Genomic DNA, 19,388 nt, shown 5'->3' with positions numbered 1-19,388 from the left:
AACCCCAGCAGTGCAAACTGGAACAGAAAACAATGTAGGCAGAATGTTGGAGAAGATGGAAAAACAGAACTAATACTGGACAAGGAAGAAGTAGACACTGAGTACCCCCAAAGGTGGGAAGAGTAGGTGGGAGAGATGATGAGGCTAGAACAGAAAAGCAAATAAAGAAAAACAACAGACTGTGTAAATGTGGGAAATAGCTGTAGTAAGACATGAGAGGAAATTGCAGAGGTGGGGAAAAAAATGGGAATTACCAGTGATGAGCAGTAGGGAGCCAAGTTAGAAGCCCTATCTCCAGCCGGTGTTATTAACTCCTTCTATAAATCTGAGCTCTTTCCCTGAAGAGTTCTCTAATCCTAAACTGTGATACATTCTTCTCTTTGGTCCTAGGGCTCTTTTTAACTAACATAATGATTTTAGAAAGAGAAAAAGATCACAGCCTAGAGTAAATCCAACATTTTTTTTCTCCCACAGATACAGGGTGTTAGAATGAATTATTGTGGCTCCTCCTCATGTAGGACCAATAGACCTCAGGATTTATGTGTTGCAACCTCCCAGAATAAAATCAATAGCTGAGAATTATAAACACTGAGCAGTCCCAAGCCATGAGATGGACTCTCTGGGGCTGAAGCAGGCAGGTAACACCTGGTGGGGATTTACAAGAAACTTTTTTTTTTTTTAACTTTCCATATCTCTAGGGTGAAAGAGCAAGGACTTGAAATAATAAATAATGTTTACAGAAGACTTTTCAGGTCCAATGACCTAAGGCAGACTTAGAAACATGGCTCAGGACATGGGCATTTTAACCACAACAAATTTAATAGCCACAACAAAAAGGCCACAGTTACTATACCTAATAGGGCCAATCTTTGACAATCTATAACCATTTATGTACATTTCTGGCTTATAGAGACAGGTGTTTGACCACCATTTATTTTGTTCTCCAGAAAGCTTCAGAACTTTAAAAATACCTAGGAAATGAAATTTACAGTTGTATTGAACCCCACACCGGAATCCACCAATTTGATATCACCTTTACAATGAAGCCACTCTTAAGCTCTTTCATTTTTCAAGTTCAGGTAAGGGCAGTGAAAGCTGGAGGGCCGAAATGCAGGAGACACATTCTATAATGTAAAGACATATCACTCTGATGGAGCTAAGCCAATGTCCTTCTAACAGTATCCTTTTGAAAAGTAGAGTAAAACATCAGATGAAAAGACACTTGCACTGGGGTGCCTGGCTGGCTTAGTCAGTAGAGCATGCAACTCTTGACCTCAAGGTTGTGAGTTCAAGTCCCATGTTGGGTGTGGAACCTACTTAAAAAAATAATTTTTTAAAAAAGAACAAGATAGGGATCCCTGGGTGGCGCAGCGGTTTGGCGCCTGCCTTTGGCCCAGGGCGCGATCCTGGAGACCCGGGATCGAATCCCACATCGGGCTCCTGGTGCATGGAGCCTGCTTCTCCCTCTGCCTGTGTCTCTGCGCCTCTCTCTCTCTCTGTGACTATCATAAATAAATAAAAATTTAAAAAAATTAAAAAAAAAGAACAAGATATGTACATTCATATTATATAAAAGAATAGGTTACCTTACAAAGTATACAAAGAATACAAAATATTCCAAAGTATGTTGGAATCTTCTTAGCAATCAAAAGAAATTTCCGTAACACCACATTTTACATAAGGTATTTACTAAAACACCTTCTCTCAGAAACCAGTAAAGATCAGTAAGGCTGCCAACCAAAGCAGGTTGGGGCCACAAGTCAGAAAAGATGCCACATTCATCGAGTCTTGGCATCAGCTGCAACCACATTCTCTCAAATTCTCCCAGCCTGGAACTCTGCCTGCTTCTCAGATTCAGCCCTTCTAGCAGCAAGTGTCCTTTGCCTCTCAGTTTCATTCACTGGGTTAGTCTTGGCATCATTCCTCACATAAGAAATGCAGCCACTTGAGATATTCTGCATCCATGGTGCAGAGCCGCTGAGGGTATGCCAAGCCACCTGAAACCCAGAAATGCCCCTAAACTGAAGTCATGTTGATAACGGCATGTGGGGCTCATGCACTCTGTGTAGCAGCAGCACCTGTGAACCAACTTTCTTCACTTGCACTCAAAATGGTGCCCTGATGTAGACTTCCAAAGGCTGCAACAACAAGATCATGCATACCCTGTGTAGACTTTTTGGAATCTGATGTCTCTCTCCTCCTTCGGGATGGATCCTCCAAAGCTGTCATGTCCTAACATGAATTTCTCATTTCATCATCTCTCCTTAGGAAATGTCCTCCCAATTGCCCTACTCACCCTGCATTCACCAGCCTTTTATTAGGCATGAGGCTTCCTCTGCTTCTGGGAAATGTACAAATGTTAGAAAATTCTCCTCTTTCCTTAAATAGTTCTTTGAAAACCACAGATAGGGCAGAACCTGGTGTAACCCATAACCAAGAGCCAGAATAGTTAAAGACATTACTTTTTCACTGATGAAAATCTAGAACAAAGCAATTCTTTCCTATCATTCTGTGTCATTTCACTGTATGATATGAGTAGCACTGCCGAAGTCAATCTAAATCTCAGGGGAAAAGTCATTAGAAGGAACATGATTAAAACAAACTCTGCAAAACAAATCCATTTGTGTCCATAGAGATGGTCCACTGTAAATGAACTGGTAAATGTATAAAAAAAATACTCTGAAAAAAAAAATACTCTGCCTATAAATGCATACATTTTTCTCTAGGAATTATCAAAATACAATCAATATTATTAGTAAAGCAACGAGATGAAGTATTAACCATAGGAGAGAGGTTAAAAAAAAAAAAAAAAGACATGGGCCTGTAGAGGAAGTGTGCTATCTTTATTAGGGGATCAATGAAGGCCTTTCAGATGATATGACATCAGAGAGACCTGGCTAGAATAAGGAAACAACTCCTAGGATCATCTGGGGAAGTAAGTTCTAAGCAAAGGAAACAAATAGTGCAAAGACTCAAAAGCAGAAGCTCATGTTGTGTGTTAGAAGAAGGGTCAGCAAACTATGGTTCACTGCTTGGTTTTATATACAAAATTTTGTTGGCATTGTCATTTGTTCACATATTGTCACACAAGGCTGCTTTTGCTCTACAATAGCAAAGTAATAGCAGAGTAATGCAGAGACAGTACAGCCAACAAAACTATTGTCTGGCCCTTTACAGAAAAAGGCAAAACCTTTTTATTTTATTTATTTATTTATTTTTGCTAAACCCTTGTATATGATGAACATGAAGGAAGTGAATATAACAGGGAGAGGCAAGCAGGGGCCAGATCACTTGGTAGAACAGGACCTGGTAGGTCCTGGTAAGCTAAAACCAATAAAAAAACAACCAACCAACCAACCACCAAATGAAAGATGCATCTCCAAGGATTAGGGGTGCAGACATCATTTATAAGGCTTCCTTTCACCAGCTCACTTCAGTGTGCCTGTCTGAACTCAGCTTTTGCTGGTCCTCTGGTTCTCAGCCTTTTCTTGTATGGCAGCAACATGCACATCTGAGGGACACCTGGGTGGCTCAGGAGATGATCCTGGGGTCTGGGATTGAATCCCACATTAGGCTCCTTGCAGGAAGTCTGCTCCTCCCTCTGCCTATATCTCTGTCTCTCTCTTTCTGTGTCTCTCATGAATAAATAAATTTTAAAAACCTTTTTAAAAAATGTACATCTGATAGACTCCCATGAACACACCCCTGATAGACCCAGGCAAGCAAGCAGATGTATAACATGGAGTCACCTTGCAGGTGCATTAATAAAATGGCAAAACAAACATTCACAAATAATAATAATTTCCTAATATATTAAATGCATCACAAAGACACAATGAGAACCACTGCTACAACTACATTTTCTAGCTTTTTGTTTTTCATTTGAGCAAAATTCCAGACACAATACATATTCAAGTACCTTGCTACTCAAAGTATGGTCTGAAGACCTGTAGCATCAGCATCATGTTGGAGCTTATTTGAAATGTAGAATCTTAGGCCTTGGACCAGACCTACAGAATCAGAATTTTTTTTAAAGATTCTATTTATTTATTTGAGAGAGAGAGTGAGAGAGAGAGAGAAAGAGAGACAGATCATGAGCAAGGGGGAAGGGCAGAGGGAGAAGCAGACTCCCCGCTGAGCAGGAAGCCCAATGTGGGACTCAATCCCAGGACCCTGGAATTATGACCGGAGACGAAGGCAGAAACTTAACCAACTGAGCCACCCAGGTGCCCCAGAATGAGAATCATTTTAACAATCCCCAGAAGATTTGAATGGTCACTAGCATTTGAGATCACTATCCTGATTGGTCTCCAATTACTCTTTTCTAAGAGTTTGAAATATAGTTTTACATGTCAAAGAGGTTAGCCTATTTATACTATTCATACTAGTGAATGCTGGCTACAACTTAAAGGTTAATAATGAAGGATTGGCTAAATAAATAATGATACATTTATCTAAATAGAAATATTAGCGGCTGGCAAAATCAATACTGTAGAAGGACGTGAGAATTTATTCTTAGCTTATCATTAGGTGAAAAAATATCAATTATAGGCAAGACTAAGACTAAAACAAATGTATAAGTGATAATCAAAGAACAGAATGTGGCTCTTATTAATCTAAACAATATAGTGATGATATGACTAATAAAATGAGGAAAGAAAAATGGATAGGGAGTGTAAAGCAGTGTAGTTATATTGACTTCCACATCTTTCATAGCCACAGGTAACAATATGTAATTTAAAGCTAATAAATCAAGTAATTATATTTAAAATGTAAAATCAACTAACAGTCAATAGGATTGAGGACTGAGTATTGAGGAGTGAAGCTGGGAGAAGGTGGAAATACTAACTTCTTACATTTCTTTTTTACATGATATTAATAGTGCCTAAAAACCCAAAGGATTAAGTACTGTAAGTTAAAAAGAAAGCAAACGTGATGAGATAAACAAGACTTCAATAAATATAAATGAGCTAAAGTTACCTATTAAAACAAAAAAAGAAAATAGTCTCATACTGTATTACAAAGTAAAATTCAACTATTCTCTGTATACAAGTAACATACCTGATAGAAATGACTCAGGCTGAAAACCACAGTGTACACAGAGTCATGCTTGGCAAATGCAAACAAAAGCAAGCAAAGGTCCCAATTTTAATATCAGATAAGGATGAATTCAGGGCAAAAAGCATCAAAGAATACAAACATGGCTTTTTATAATGATGAGAGGGGACAACCTGTAACGAAGACTTAAAAGTAGGCTTTTTATGTACTCCAAAACCTAAAAAATACAAAAAAATTCTATAATCTCATGAAAATTATTGATTAAAAATATTAACAGAGTCTATCATCCACTAAAAGAACAATACATTAAAATCAAGGGTCAGGATCAGCGGTTGAGCGCCTGCCTTTGGCCCAGGGCATGATCCTGGGGTCCCGGGATCAAGTCCCACATCGGGCTCCCTGAATGGAGCCTGCTTCTCCCTCTGTGTCTCTGCCTTTCTCTCTCTCTGTCTCTCATGGATGGATGGATGGATAGATAGATAGATAGATAGATAGATAGATAGATAGATAATCTTAAAAAATAAATAAATAAAATAAAATAAAATAAAATAAAATAAAATAAAGGGTCATTTATTCCAGGAATAAAATGATGGTTTAATATGAATAAATATTTAAACTTATTACATTAATTGGTCAAAGAGAAAAATCACATAATCAATCTCCACTACACTGAAAGAGATTTTGTGAAATGTAACATCCATTCTTAATTTAAGAAGAAAAAACCTTTTAATAACATAAATACAGATGATAATTATCTATCCACTTACCCTAGAGCCAGCAGCATGCTTAATGGGAAAATACTAAAACCTGTTCATAAGGTCAAGAACAAGACAAAGACATCATTGACTATCATTCTGATTTAACATTTTTCTGGATGCTCTAGTCAATGTTATTAGATAAAGAGAAAAAACCAAGAGGTGTAAAAGCTGGGAAAAGAGGAGTCAAATTTTACATTATTGGAAAAGAAAATAATTATCTATGTGGAAAATCCAGGCAAGCGAGTGAAACACCATTATACTTAGTAAGAAAATTCAACAAAGGACAAGAGTTATAACAAATATACCAAAATCAAGAGCTTTCATATATATATATGACATCTATGTATGTATAAAAGGTCAGGTGCTCCATAAGTGAATGGATGGGTGGGTGGGTGGCTATATATATATATATATATATATATATATATATATATACACAACCAGTTGGAAGAAGTAACATAAGTCCTCAGAATACACACTTTTTCCCAAGCACGCTAGTCTCCCTCTGTTTGTCACCTTTTTCCTAGGTGGTTTCAGGTGACTAAAAGGCTATCTTTGCCCCCGCCTGTTTTTCCAGAAAGTAGCTGACACTTGTTCAAACTCAGTACAAGGTCATCTTCAGGAGGCTGGCCCCTTCCAACCAGAGCCTGCATTCAGACATCACACTGTCAGAGCGCTTACCACATTATCCTGTAACTATCTGATTATCAGCTGCCTCTCCCATTTGACTGTGAACTCGAGAAAAGAGCCCAGCACCAGGCCTGGCAAAGATTAGTTCCTCCATCAACCTCCATGTTAGATAGTCCATTAGGCTTCTGATTCTCTTCATAAGAAATAACTCAAGCCTGAAGACAGACAGATCAATGGATAAAGATGGGCAGATAGATAGGGAGAGATATGTATTCAGAGAAGTTTAAAAAAGCAGGTGCTATTTATAGATTATTATGTCTCATTTGGTCACATTTATGAATTGTAATTCTTTCACCAATGAAAGAATTCAGTAAAAAAAAATTTATTCAGTAGAATGCTATTAAACTAACGAATGCACAAATGTATCTTTTTTGGAAATAAATGGTAACAGATTTTATTTGGTTCCTTTTCTAAAATATTTGTGATTTTTGTTGTGTTGACTTTTAGGATATTCCGATTTAGTTTTTTCATTATCATTATCATTAATATTATTGGTTTCCCCAAATTAAAACCTTCTACTGTAACACAAAAAATAGAATGTATAAATATACTTCATAATCCAATAGTTTTGCCATATTCTCAATCTGTTAAAAAAAAATCTTAAAAGATAGTTGAATAAAAAGTAATGTAAACAGTTTCACCAATGGGAACAAAAAGGTCAGGTGCTCCATAAGTGAATGGATGGGTGGGTGGGTGGCCAGATGAAGGACACAGAGAATCCACTCTCCATGTGATAGCGCAGGTGATCTCTTAAGAATGAAAATTGGGAAAAAAAAATAAAAAATAAAAAATAAAAAAAAAAAAAGAATGAAAATTGGGGGAGGTGCCTGGGTGACTCAGTCAGTCAAGCATCTGCCTTCAGCTCAGGTGGTGATCCCAGGGTCCTGGGATCCAGCTCCCCATTGTGGTCCCTGCTCAGCAGGGAGTCTGCTTCTCCCTCTCCCTCTGCCTGCTGCTCCTGCTGTTTGTACTCCCTATCAAATAAACATTAAGATAAATTAATATTTAATTATTAAATAAATATTTAAGATTTACTTAAAAATACATAAAAAAATTAAAATTAGATTGTGTCATTCTCTTACATAAAAATATTAAGTGTGTGTAAATAAAGCCCGAAACCTAAAAGAGAAAAAAGAAAGCAATGAGCAGAATAGTGTGCATAGTGTGCTACTGTTTGTGGGCTGGACAGAGAATAGTGTGACATGGGGGAGGGAGACTCTACCCCTGTAAAACTTACATGCCTCCTGAACTCCTGTATGCAAGTACAAAAATAAAATATTCTTTTTTATGATTCCAATGTTTTAAAACGAGTTTGTGTTTCTTTTTGTAATTGTTTTTATAATTTTTTTAAAGATTTATTTACTCATGAGGGACACAGAAAGAGAGGTAGAGATATAGGCAGAGGGAATAGCAGGCTCCCTGCAGGGGAAGCCCCATATGGGACTCGATCCCAGGACCCCAGGATCACAACCTGAGCCAAAGGCAGATGCTCAACCACCCAGGTGCCCCTGCAATAATTGTTTTTAAAGAAAACTTCAAAAATAATGCATCTTTAATTACCTTATAGTCTTTGGAGTTAGTTCCTCAGCATTTTAAAGCCATGCATGTGTTCTTCTCCATGTGTTCCAAATGAACAGTTCGAAAAATGGTGAACCTTGTTGCCCCTTTACAAAACACTTATCTTTCTTTGCTTAGATCTAATATATGCTAAGTTTCCTTCCTATTTAAACATTTGTGATATCAGTGGTTCTTGTTCTTTGGTGAACTTTGGCTTGAGACTGCCCGAAGGAGGCTGCTAAAATACAGATTCTCAGGGTGCTAGGCCCAGACATTCTCCAGCAGCAGGTCTAGGTGGGGCCCTGGAATCTGAATTTTAACATCACTACAAGAGATTCTAATGCAGGTGGCCCATAGTCCACACTTTTCAAAATATTCATCTATGACTTAAGGAAACTCAGAATTGTTCATTTAAAAATGACAATCCTACTCAGTATAGAATTTAGATTTGAAAGTGATCTCAAAAAATAAAAAAATAAAAAAAAAATAAAAAAAATAAAAAAAAGAAAGTGATCTCTCCTGCTGACTCCTCCCCTAACACACACACACACACACACACACACACACACACACTGCTTAGACCTTTATAAACATCTGTATTGTGTTACAAGCCTTTATAATGTGGTTCTCTGTGTACTTTGTCTTCTCTCTCAGCTTTTTGAGAGATCCAAATCTTTGTCTAACCCAATGCTCCAATGCTGCAAAATAAAAAAGTAGGTGACAAAAGACCAGAGCACACAGTTCAAATTTTACTTTCTTGGGCTTAGGGATCAAGTTTCTCCACCGGCTGTACAAGTTTCTAGTATCCCCCTTCCCCCCCAGGCCGCCTCCAACAAAGCTGATATAGACAAGCACAGTGCCAACCCCTTCAAAGCACAGTACTGCCTGCTAAGTCTAGAGACGGGCTGTTGTTTTATTTTAAAATATCAGTATAAATCACTTCTGGTAGTTTTCTGTGCCTTTCCCAGGACCTCTGATGAGCCCTTTCCTCTGTGAATTTTAGAGTGAAAAAGAATTCCCAAAAAAGTAGCACAAGTGGTTCAGATAAACAGCCCGGTGGGTTTTCCACATCACATAAATTATCAAGTGTAGGGAGAAGGGCTGGTGATGTATAGCAGCAGCTCCGTGCTACCCCCTGGTGGCAAGATGCTCCATGGCATCCCAGCCCCACCAGGTATCCCGGCTCTCACAGTGGAACAGTGTGCACTGACAGCACAAGCTCACTTACCGGTCCCCAGCAGCGCCAAGCCTAAATACAAATTTGCTGGTAAACAGTCAACAGTGAGAGGGGCAGGAAAACATGCAGTTAGAATGTTACTTTCTTCTGCCCAGCTGAGGATCATCATTCTGTCAATTGTGTAACTTTTTTTTTAAATTGTAGCAGTTTATGAGCCTAATCTTAAGGAAGAGATCAGTCAAAGGCAAATGTGGAAGACCTCAACTCAAAGCACAACCCTAATAGCATAAAATATATATACCTAAATCATCACCAGCAAAACTCTAGAGTTTTTGAGAAAAGTCACTGCACCTACCAACGGGGACATTCACCCTGCCCTGACCCAGAACCTTCAGAATGGGTCAAGGCTAACTTGGAAATGATTGTCCCAGAGGTACAATTTGGGTGATTTAGCCTGCAGAACAGAGAGGACTGAGAGAGAACAGAGTAACATTTCACCAGTCTGGAGGATTTTCCATGTCCCCTGAGATTAGATAAGAAATAACATGGAGTGGCACTGAGGGTGGCTCAAGTGTCTCAGTAAAGAATTTCCTAAAAAGTGCCTACATCTTGTACCTGGATTCTTCTTTAGGGGTCACTAGGAAAAAAAAATATTTGGCCAGGAATAAACGTGCCCAAGGTGAGGGGGATGCATTTGATGGTACTTTGGGGTCCCTTCCAGCTCTACAAGCAGAGGTTCGTTTAACAGTGTCTATGAATAGACAAGATAGGATAATGTGAATAAAAGCAAAAACCAATGTACTTGTAAGGTTCAGACAGAAATGACCTCAACCCGTGCACACAGCAATCATAGGGACTGAATGCATCTCTGGGATTTCAAGTTCCCTGGTGACAGAAGCAGCCTTTAATGGAAGCTGCTTGCTGAGCTAATGGTAGGGCCCTGAGTGGAAATTCTGTGATCAATAGGCCTTTCTAAATTCAGGAAATCAAGACTGCACCTAAAGCCTAATGGTCTGATAAGAACAGCAAATACATACTGTCCTTTTCTCTCCTCCCTGCCATGCATTTAATTGGTTCACACCCCATTTTTCCTAGAAGTTAATGCTGTCATTATATGCAACCTTTGGCAAGAGGTGAGCTAGGAGAGGTGATAGATTGTGCACAGAAAATCCCTTGAAAGATGAGCTTAAGGCAATCAAGCTCCACCTCATTATACACAGCTACATTTTCAAAGAATGCTAGTGAGGTGTCCACTGCTAAGTCGAGTCTCTCCTATGCTTAAACAAAGTCTCTGCTGAGACTGCTAATTGGATCACATGTTCCCAGTTCAGAGTTATAGGCCCTTTGCTTTAGGTAAAAGTTTGATTTACACATTTTTGAAATGAAAATTCTTTCCTAGAACAATGCTTACTGAACTGGGCATTGTAGTGAGTCTTTGATCAGGGATATTTCTTCCTTGTATTTGGCTTGTATGAAATGTAAAAGCCCAAGTAAAATAGCAGGGAAATGAAGAAAGGCTTAAGAAAATAAATCAGGAAATGAAATCATGTATCTTAAATACAATCAAAACTTGCCTGCTTAATAGGGATTCATCTGTTTCCCACACTTTCTAGGGGCCCAGTTAGACAGAACCTGCAGAAGACTTCTTTATGAGGTAAAGAGAATTCAGCTCAAGAGATGAACTGACATCTGAGCGACAGCTAAACTCCCAATCAGCAAAGGGCTGGAGAGAGATGCTAAGGAGGTGAGAAGAATTTTCAACAAAGGCAGTTAGTTAGCCTCAAAGTGTGATCATGAGAGTATACCCTCTGTATTCTTCCTACAACTGAAACTTCCCTCACTCTATTATTTTTTAAAATTATTTACTTAATCTCTATGCCCAACATGGGGCTAGAACTCATGACCCCAAGATCAAGAGTCACATGCCCTTCCAACTGAGCCAGCAAGGCGCCCTGTCTCACTCTATTATTGATATTGCTTGTTTTACTTTGTCTACCACCGTCCCAGCTGGACTGTATGCTCAGAGCAGTAAGAATATGTCTGCTTGAGCAGCCCAGGTGGCTCAGCGGTTTAGCACCACCTTCAGCCCAGAGCGTGATCCTGGAGACCTGGGATTGAGTCCCATGTCAGACTCCCTGCATGGAGCCTGCTTCTCCCTCTGCTGTGTCTCTGCCTCTCTCTCTCTCTGTCTCTCATGAATAAATAAATAAAATCTTAAAAAAAAAAAAAAAGAATATGTCTGCTTTCTTCACTATCATATCTCAAACGCCAGCCAGAGTACTGGCACTCAATGAATAGGAGTTAAATTTAAATTGAGCTAAGGTTGTGCTGTATGAAGCAAATCAGACAAGAATGAAAAAAGAATTCAGCAACAAGCATCTATTATTTAATGACATCTCATAAGTATTAAAGTTATTGTCATTATGTAAGAATAACTGCATTCTGAAGTTATGAAAACTTATGGAGGAATCATTAATTTCTTAAAATCTTAAGTTTAGAAAAAACTATTGCTTTAAAACCAGACTCTACTTACTCATCAGTGTGATCTCATAAAAAAGGTATTTAGTGGTTTACTTTGCCCAAATTTAATGAACCCAAACTCTAACTTTGTACTGGAAGGACAACTGAAATCATGTCTGTTTACCACCATTTACATAATTTCTTACCAGAGGCCACAGGTGACAGGGCTGCTTATTCTAGAGCCCTCAGAATATAAGAAACAAACCAAGTTGCCAGTAAGTCTGGAGTTCCACTTCCATAGTTCTCATTTGAATACACTCAAGAATTATTTTCTTGTTGAATTCATCAATAGCCAGTTACTAAATCTATCAACACTGACTTTGTGAAATCCCTCCTCACACCTGTCACTTAGGACTTTGTCTCATCTTCCTTCATTGAGTAGAAGCAGAATAACTGAGGAGAGTGAAAAATGGTGATGGGCAACGGGGATCTTTTGTTGAAAAGTAGATGTTTGAAAGACATTTTTTCAGGACGCCTGGGTGTCTCAGCAGTGAACATTGCCTTTGGCTCAGGTCATAATCCTGGAGTCCCAGGATCGAGTCCCACATCGGGCTCCCTGCAGGGAGCCTGCTTCTCCCTCTGCCTGTGTCTCTGCCTTCTCTCTGCATCTCTCATGAATAAATAAAATCTTTAAAAAACAATTTCTCATTAAGAAAAAAAAGATATTTTTTCAATACCATTAATGACCAAAAAGAAAAAAAGCAAGATTTAAAGCAGGAAGGAAAAACAAAAACAAAACAAAACAAAACAAAACAAAAAACAAACAATATCAACAACAAAAATCCCAAAAAACAAAAACTAAAACTTGCAGCTTAAACTTTCCAGGAAAAAAAAATGCTATAAATATGAAAAGACTTAAAGAAAACTTATTTTAATACACAGTTCTGATGTACTGCCCCATTCCTTCAAATAGCTGGGTACTTTTTTTTTTTAAGACTTTATTTATTTGACAGAGACAGAGGGCACAAGCAAGGGGAGCATCAGATAGTGGGAGAGGGAGAAGCAGGCTCCCGGCTGAGCAGGGAGCCCTGATGTGGAGCTCGATCCCAGGACCCCAGGATCATGACCTGAGCCAAAGGCAGATGCTCAAATGAGCCACTCAGGCGTCCCTAAACAGCTGGGTATTTTAAAGTTACCTCCTCAGTGCCCTTCTAATGCTCTGAAAACCATCTCTCTCAAATAATGAGACAAACAGATCACTTTCCTGAGTAGGTAATTTTTATAAATTGCATCAGATCCACAGTGGTATCTTTCACAGGGTTTCACTAAAACCAAAGAAAAGTTCAAAGATAAAACTGCAGCAAAAGATCTGGGAAAGAATGTAGCACTTCAGCGTCCCAGAACTAACCTGCAAGCTGTCCTTATTCTTGGGCACCTGAAGTCAAACCCGCAAGCCCACACAGAAGGGCTCTGAGGACTACATGTGAGGCTAGCTGCATGACAACAGAGTTGGTCTATCTCCCCACCAGGGGTCTAAACTGTAACTCGTGCTCCAACTGCTCTGCAGTCAGGGTGCCCTGGATGGCTTCGCAGCCTGGGTTAAATACAGAGTAGGCACTCTTCTCTCCCTCTTTCCTCTCTTCTGGGCCTCGTGTCCCGACGTACATCCAGTAGAACAAGGACAGGACAAAATAGGCCAGGCCAAATTCCAGTTCCACAAACAGTCCCAGCAGGACCAACCAGAGAAGAACCTTCAGGAAAGTGATGCTGGTCAGGACAGACTGGTCCCGGGGCGATGACAGAGGAATGGCTGTATTCCGTGGTGGCTGTGATGTGCTGCTCCCAGGCTGAGCCACTTCCTAGGACACAGAAACAAACAAAGAGTAATGGGCTCAGAGATCAAAACCAATTTGGAGAGAGAGTTCTCATTGCCCTGAGAAGGCCTCCGGTTCATTGATTTCTATTTTCTTGCCCTGCTCTCTAAAACAATCATCTCCAAAGAACTCACATGCCCTGTTCCGACTGAATCGAAACTGATCTGCACTTACTGAGATGTGTGTGACTTGATAAAAAAAAAAAAAAAAAAAAACTTTACAGCATTTAGATGGATTCCCATTCATGGGAGTCACTTCCTCAGATTAGTCTTCTGCTATAAAGGGCTAACTTGTGCCCCATACAGAAACTCCCCAGTAATTGATAATGCAACAACCACACCTAATGCTTACACACAGAATTAATGTTTATTGACTTGATTAGATGAGCTATAGTTTTGTGAGTGACATGATTCTAAACTGAGAAGTATACCAGAAACAGGAAATAAAAATCCCTTCCACTTATTAAAAACAAATCATCAGTATAGCCACAACCTTTCCATCCCAGGACGGTCCTACACACCCCCAGGTCCAGGCAGTCTCTCCTAACTGGACTCCCTGCCTCCAATTTCTTCCCTCTCCAAACCATCCTACATAAAGCTGCTAAGTGAATTTCCTAAAATACCCATCAATCTCTTATTCACAAACCTTCAACAAATTTTACTGCCTGAAGTTTAAAATTCAAACTCCTTGGGCCGGAATCCAAGCAAGGCCTTCCATTCATTCAACAGAAAAGTGCCAGTACACGGACCCCTGTGTTGGGTGCTAACAGGAGACACAGATATTTAGGCAGCTTTAGAGAGGCCTGAGCTCTAGTCCAGTATTTTTTTTTTAAGATTTTATTTATTTATTCATAGAGACACACAGAGAGAGAGAGAGAGAGGGGCAGAGACACAGGCAGAGGGAGAAGCAGGCTCCATGCAGAGAGCCTGACGTGGGACTCAATCCAGGGTCTCCAGGATCATGCCCTGGGCTGCAGGCGGCGCTAAACCGCTGCGCCACTGGGGCTGCCCTAGTCCAGTATTTTTTCAACATTTTTGGGTATGGACCATAATAAGAAATACATTTTGTACCGTTGCCCAGCTATATATGTAGAAAAAGTTTCACAAACCAATAAATACCTTCACCACATATGAAATCCTCATTTTCTGTTCCATTTTTAAGTATTTCTAACAGAGAACTAGATCCTCTAAATTGATTTCACCACCAATAGGTCACGGTTTGCAGTCTGAAAAACAACGGCCTAAAAAAAATTCCGTGTACAACACAATCCACAATCCACTGCTCTATCAATGGATTTCTACCACAGTTCAACAGGTGTTACTACCCAAAGACACTGCCCACCTGTAGCCTGGGACAGGCTCCACTTCCTACCCATTCCTCAGCCCTCTGCCTTCTTTCGAGGCCAGCATGACTGGTGAAATATGTATGCTGAGTGAAGTAAGTCAGTCGGAGAAGGACAAACATTATATGTTCTCATTCATTTGGGGAATATAAATAATAGTGAAAGGGAATATAAGGGAAGGGAAAAGAAATGTGTGGGAAATATCAGAAAGGGAGACAGAACGTAAAGACTCCTAACTCTGGGAAACGAACTAGGGGTGGTAGAAGGGGAGGAGGGTGGGGCGGGGGGGTGGTGGGAGTGAATGGGTGACGGGCACTGGGGGTTATTCTGTATGTTGGTAAATTGAACACCAATAAAAAATAAATTAAAAAAAAAAAAAGAAATGTGTATGCTTGACCTCGGCCATCAACAGAGAGAGGGTGCCTCCTCAGCCTCCCAGAGCACTAACTGCTTCTCTTTCTCACTAAGCACCAAACTATCTGCCAGTTGTTTTTCTTTTAATGCAGGTCACACAGGTCCCTAGATTGCTACCAGGAGGCCAATGGACTGCCATTCATTATCTTTTGGCATCTCTAGACCCAAACACAGCACCTCACACACAGTTTCTCAATACAGAGCATAACTTCTAGTTCATTTCTTCAATTATATCCCCCCATTCTGTGATAATTTAAAAGGGGATCACAAACATCATTTGGTCTCAATAAAAAAACGGAGGTCATCTGATTTACGTTGCTTCAGAAATTCCATTTTGTTAGAACCTTTTTTCGTGTCAATGTTGTAATTATTACACTTTTTCAGGGAGATTGGAAAAGCCTTTAACATGCTATCAGCAACACACCCCCTTCTGACACACACACACACACACACACACATTTGTTAAGTAAATAAATGTCCCTTTCCAATTTGACCAGTGTGCAACAATAGGGAAATCACTGAAAGTCGCAGTAGGGAACTAATATAATCTGATTTATATTTAAAACTATACTCTGGCTGCCAAGCAGAGAATGGGCTACAAGAGCAAAAGCAGGTAAATTGTGAGCAGCTCATGCAGGAGGACCAGGCATAAGTAGGGGGGTGATGGAGAAGTCAGAGAGAAATGATGGACTGAGGGATACAGAATATACTTGGAATGTATACGACTTGAAATTCATAGTAGACTGAATTTATTATTGAGGGAGTATAGAAAGAATAATGCTTATGGCCACCACTTATTGGGTGCCTTCAAGATATCCTGTAATCCAGGAGACAGGCACTATTAATCCCAACTTACTGATAAGGAAACACTGAGATGTTAAGTTACTCCCCTAAAGTCACACAGCTAGTGATAGGCAGAGATGAGGTTAGTCTAGAATCCTAGGATGGTCTCCTTCCAAAGCCCTTTGTACTTTAATTAAGGGGCCTTTATGGGAGATGGCAAGAGGAAGGGTTAGACCTAGAAGGAGATGGAGGAGGGTAGAAGCCGCAAACCAACTAGCAAAAGAAACAAACAAGAAGGGAGATACAGAAATTCCTTTACCTTATTTGGCACTGGCTTTAGTACCAGTGTGGTTAGTACCAGTGTGGCTTCTGCTATAAAAGCTGTGTATGGAAGTGTTTGTGGTGGTCACAGCACATGGGGGCATCCTTTAGGGAAAATACTTCCATTTCTTAAATACCAAGCTGCTTCCCACCTCAGGGCCTTTGCACCTGTGGTTTTTTGAGCCGAATGCCCACTTGCCTTCATACCACCTGGCTGGCTCCCTCTTCGCCTACAAACCTCAGAAAAAATGTTACCACATGTGCCCTTGGCCTTGTCTTGGGTTTTTCCAAAAGTGGCTCCTCCTTATGAAATGTCACCTCCTCAATGAGGTCCTCCTTGCCCACTCGATCTAAAGGTGTTCTGCATCTCTCACCCCCCCAACTCACTATCACACTATCCTGTTTTTTCCCCTTTCATAGCATTCATTATTCCACTCTTTTGTTTATTGTCTGTGGCCCCCAAAGCAAATGTGTGTTCTGCGAGAACAGGGCTTCATCGACCTTTATCACCCTGTTTCCTCGGATTAAGGACAGCAGCTGGAACAGAGTGGGCACAGGATATAATTTTGCTGAATAAATGAATGATGGCGAGGGAAAGGAAGATATTAAAAGAGGATTCCTAGATCCAAGGGAGTGATGCAAAGGCTGTGCTTAGCCAGGTGACTCCAAAGAAGGAGAGCATTTGAGCAGTGGTCAACCTGAGCCAAGGCTTGGGGTGAGAAGTCACAGGATGTGTGGGCACTTGGGGCTGCTGTGGGGGTATGCCTGGTGAGGGAGACGGGGCAGAGGGGGGTGGTTCTGCAGAATTGAAAGTCATAAGCGTTCTGGGCTTACTGTGGTAGAAACTTGTCACAGAAAGAAATATTTTATCTTGGGGACTGTTTTCTTCAAGCTAAATTCAAGAGTGGCAGACGGAGGATATGGATGCTTCCTTATCAATGACAACCAAGAAGCAATTACAAATAGAAGGCTAAAGAAATTTCTGACAAGCCACCTTCTGTCAGCAAAATTATTAAGAGAGATGGATGGTAAATTGGGAGGGGAAAAAAAAAACAATTTAATGAGAATTTTCACACCAGAGCAAACCCAGGAATGATAACAGAATCAATGAAAATGTGCTTAAGACAGAATTCCTTATGAAAAACAGAGTAATTAATAAGAACCAACTGTGAGTCCAGCATGTCCTGTCATCCTTGTGTCAGGACATCAGCTTTTGGGTTTTTAATGGAAACTTTCTCAAGCTCAGCTTCTCTGGGTCCAATTCAATGATCTCATAGTCCTTTGGAAATGAGACATTACAGGCAAATCCTCATTGTGTGGGTTAGACATTGTTTTTTAACTGCAGAGAGGAAAAAGGGTAAGGGAAGTAGATTCTAAAATCTTAAGCGATTATGCTCAGTGAGTTCTAATCAACAATAAAGTTACCCTGAGACAAACTGCATGCAAGGAAATGGGATTGTTTGAACCCTGCTGAACTCTTTCTCTAAGTCTGATGGAACCCTGCATGTCATGGAGAATAATATCTAATCAAAATCGAGTAACAATAAGTTCTCGTTGGTTTAAAAAAAAAATTGCCTAAAACCAGATTTTGTGCAATAATAAATGAACTAAGAGAAACAATTTTAAGAGGAGTAAGGTACACTTCTGCTTCGGTACATTTTTCATTTTCAAAAGGGGTTTTTGGCTCTCACTACACTTTTGAGATACAAAGACTTTGTCACAGATTGTCTCAAAGCACCGAATTTCCCTCGGTGTCGTGTCCTGTATTCCAACACAGATAATCCAATCTCACACCTGCAAGGCCCCTTGCCGCATCACTCCTGAGTGAAAACGAAATGAAAATACAGATGGGCATCAAGCTCATCTGCAAAACACGAGGATACCAAGAATTAAAGGGTGACAAGTCTGTAATACTCATCGAAATACTGTTTTCACCTGAACATTTACTGTTGCACTTGAGTACGTTTCCCTAGTTCAACAGCGGTGCACAAGCGTGCACAAGCTACGGCCACCTCTCGCAGTTAGAGGGACCCCATTTTTGCAAGTTTTGTGTTCAAATGCCATGTCTAGAGCAGAGGCTGTCCGGGCTGCATGCGGCCGAGGTGCGAAGTCAGAGACATACTTCGCTACTGCCACTTCTTAGCAGTATCCAATTAGACCCTTTACGCCCTATTAGCGGAGGGCTGAGGCTGCAAGTGGTGGTGGAGAGGCTTCCCCGAAGCCGCAGGGCATCACAACCACTCGCTGTGAGGAACTCGAGGGCAGAGGTGCGTTTTTCCAGGGCCCTAGACCCCTCGTTTCCCGACTGCAAACAGGAGCTGCGTGGGTCGCAGGCTGGGGGAAAAAAAAAATGTCAAAGCCACGGATCAGCGCTGACACGAGTGGCCGGAGACGCCCGGGCACTGCCGCCGCGCAGCAGCCCAGCGCCGCCAGCCGCGGTGGGAGCCGCCGGAGGGGCGGGGCCTGCTCCTCGGCGGGGGCGGGGCCCGCGGGGCACCAGGCGGCGGGCGTGGGCGGGGCGCGGGCGTGGGCGGGGCGCGGGCGGGGCGCCGACCGAGGCTTGCCCGGAGGCGCAGACGGCGTCCCGGAAGCCAGGTCCCGGGGGCGAGGCCTCCCTCTCACCTGAGCGAGGCTGGGCCGGGCCCGGGTGCTGGCGGGCCTCGGTTTCCACACGAGGAACCGTGTCAGCCAGCCTGGGGCTGCCTTGGGAGTCGCGGCCGCTTCCGCCTTCTCTCCTGCGGTTTGCGCACCGTGGCTCCGCGTGCTGGGTTCCGCCGCCAGCCCGGCCCGTTTCCTGGCCGCCCGGAACTCGGCTAACCGCTGTTCCATGGCGCGCGCCTCGGGAGCGCGCTCCCGCTCGCGGGGCCCCGGCTCTCCGCGGTGCCGGGCGTCCGGCTGCAGTGCGCCTGCGCAGCGGCGGCTCCGGGCCGCGCCTGCGCGCTGGCGGCTCCGGG

General features: G+C 41.5%; 1 protein-coding gene across 1 annotated transcript; it reads right to left on the bottom strand.

Moving 5' to 3' along the window:
• Window positions 1-12,960: 12,960 nt before the first annotated feature.
• SAYSD1 (SAYSVFN motif domain containing 1) lies at window positions 12,961-19,353 on the bottom strand. Its single transcript, XM_072833174.1, has 2 exons — window positions 19,057-19,353; window positions 12,961-13,559 (listed from the first exon to the last, which is right to left on the bottom strand). The coding sequence occupies exons 1-2, from the start codon at window positions 19,261-19,263 to the stop codon at window positions 13,215-13,217; spliced, it is 552 nt and encodes a 183-aa protein (XP_072689275.1). The 5' UTR covers window positions 19,264-19,353; the 3' UTR covers window positions 12,961-13,214.
• Window positions 19,354-19,388: the final 35 nt, after the last annotated feature.

This window comes from Canis lupus, chromosome 7, assembly GCF_048164855.1.
Source record: "Canis lupus baileyi chromosome 7, mCanLup2.hap1, whole genome shotgun sequence".
Taxonomy (NCBI): Eukaryota; Metazoa; Chordata; class Mammalia; order Carnivora; family Canidae; genus Canis; species Canis lupus.
Note: the sequence above shows the minus strand (reverse complement) of the source record. Positions and strands in the feature narration are given on the sequence as shown.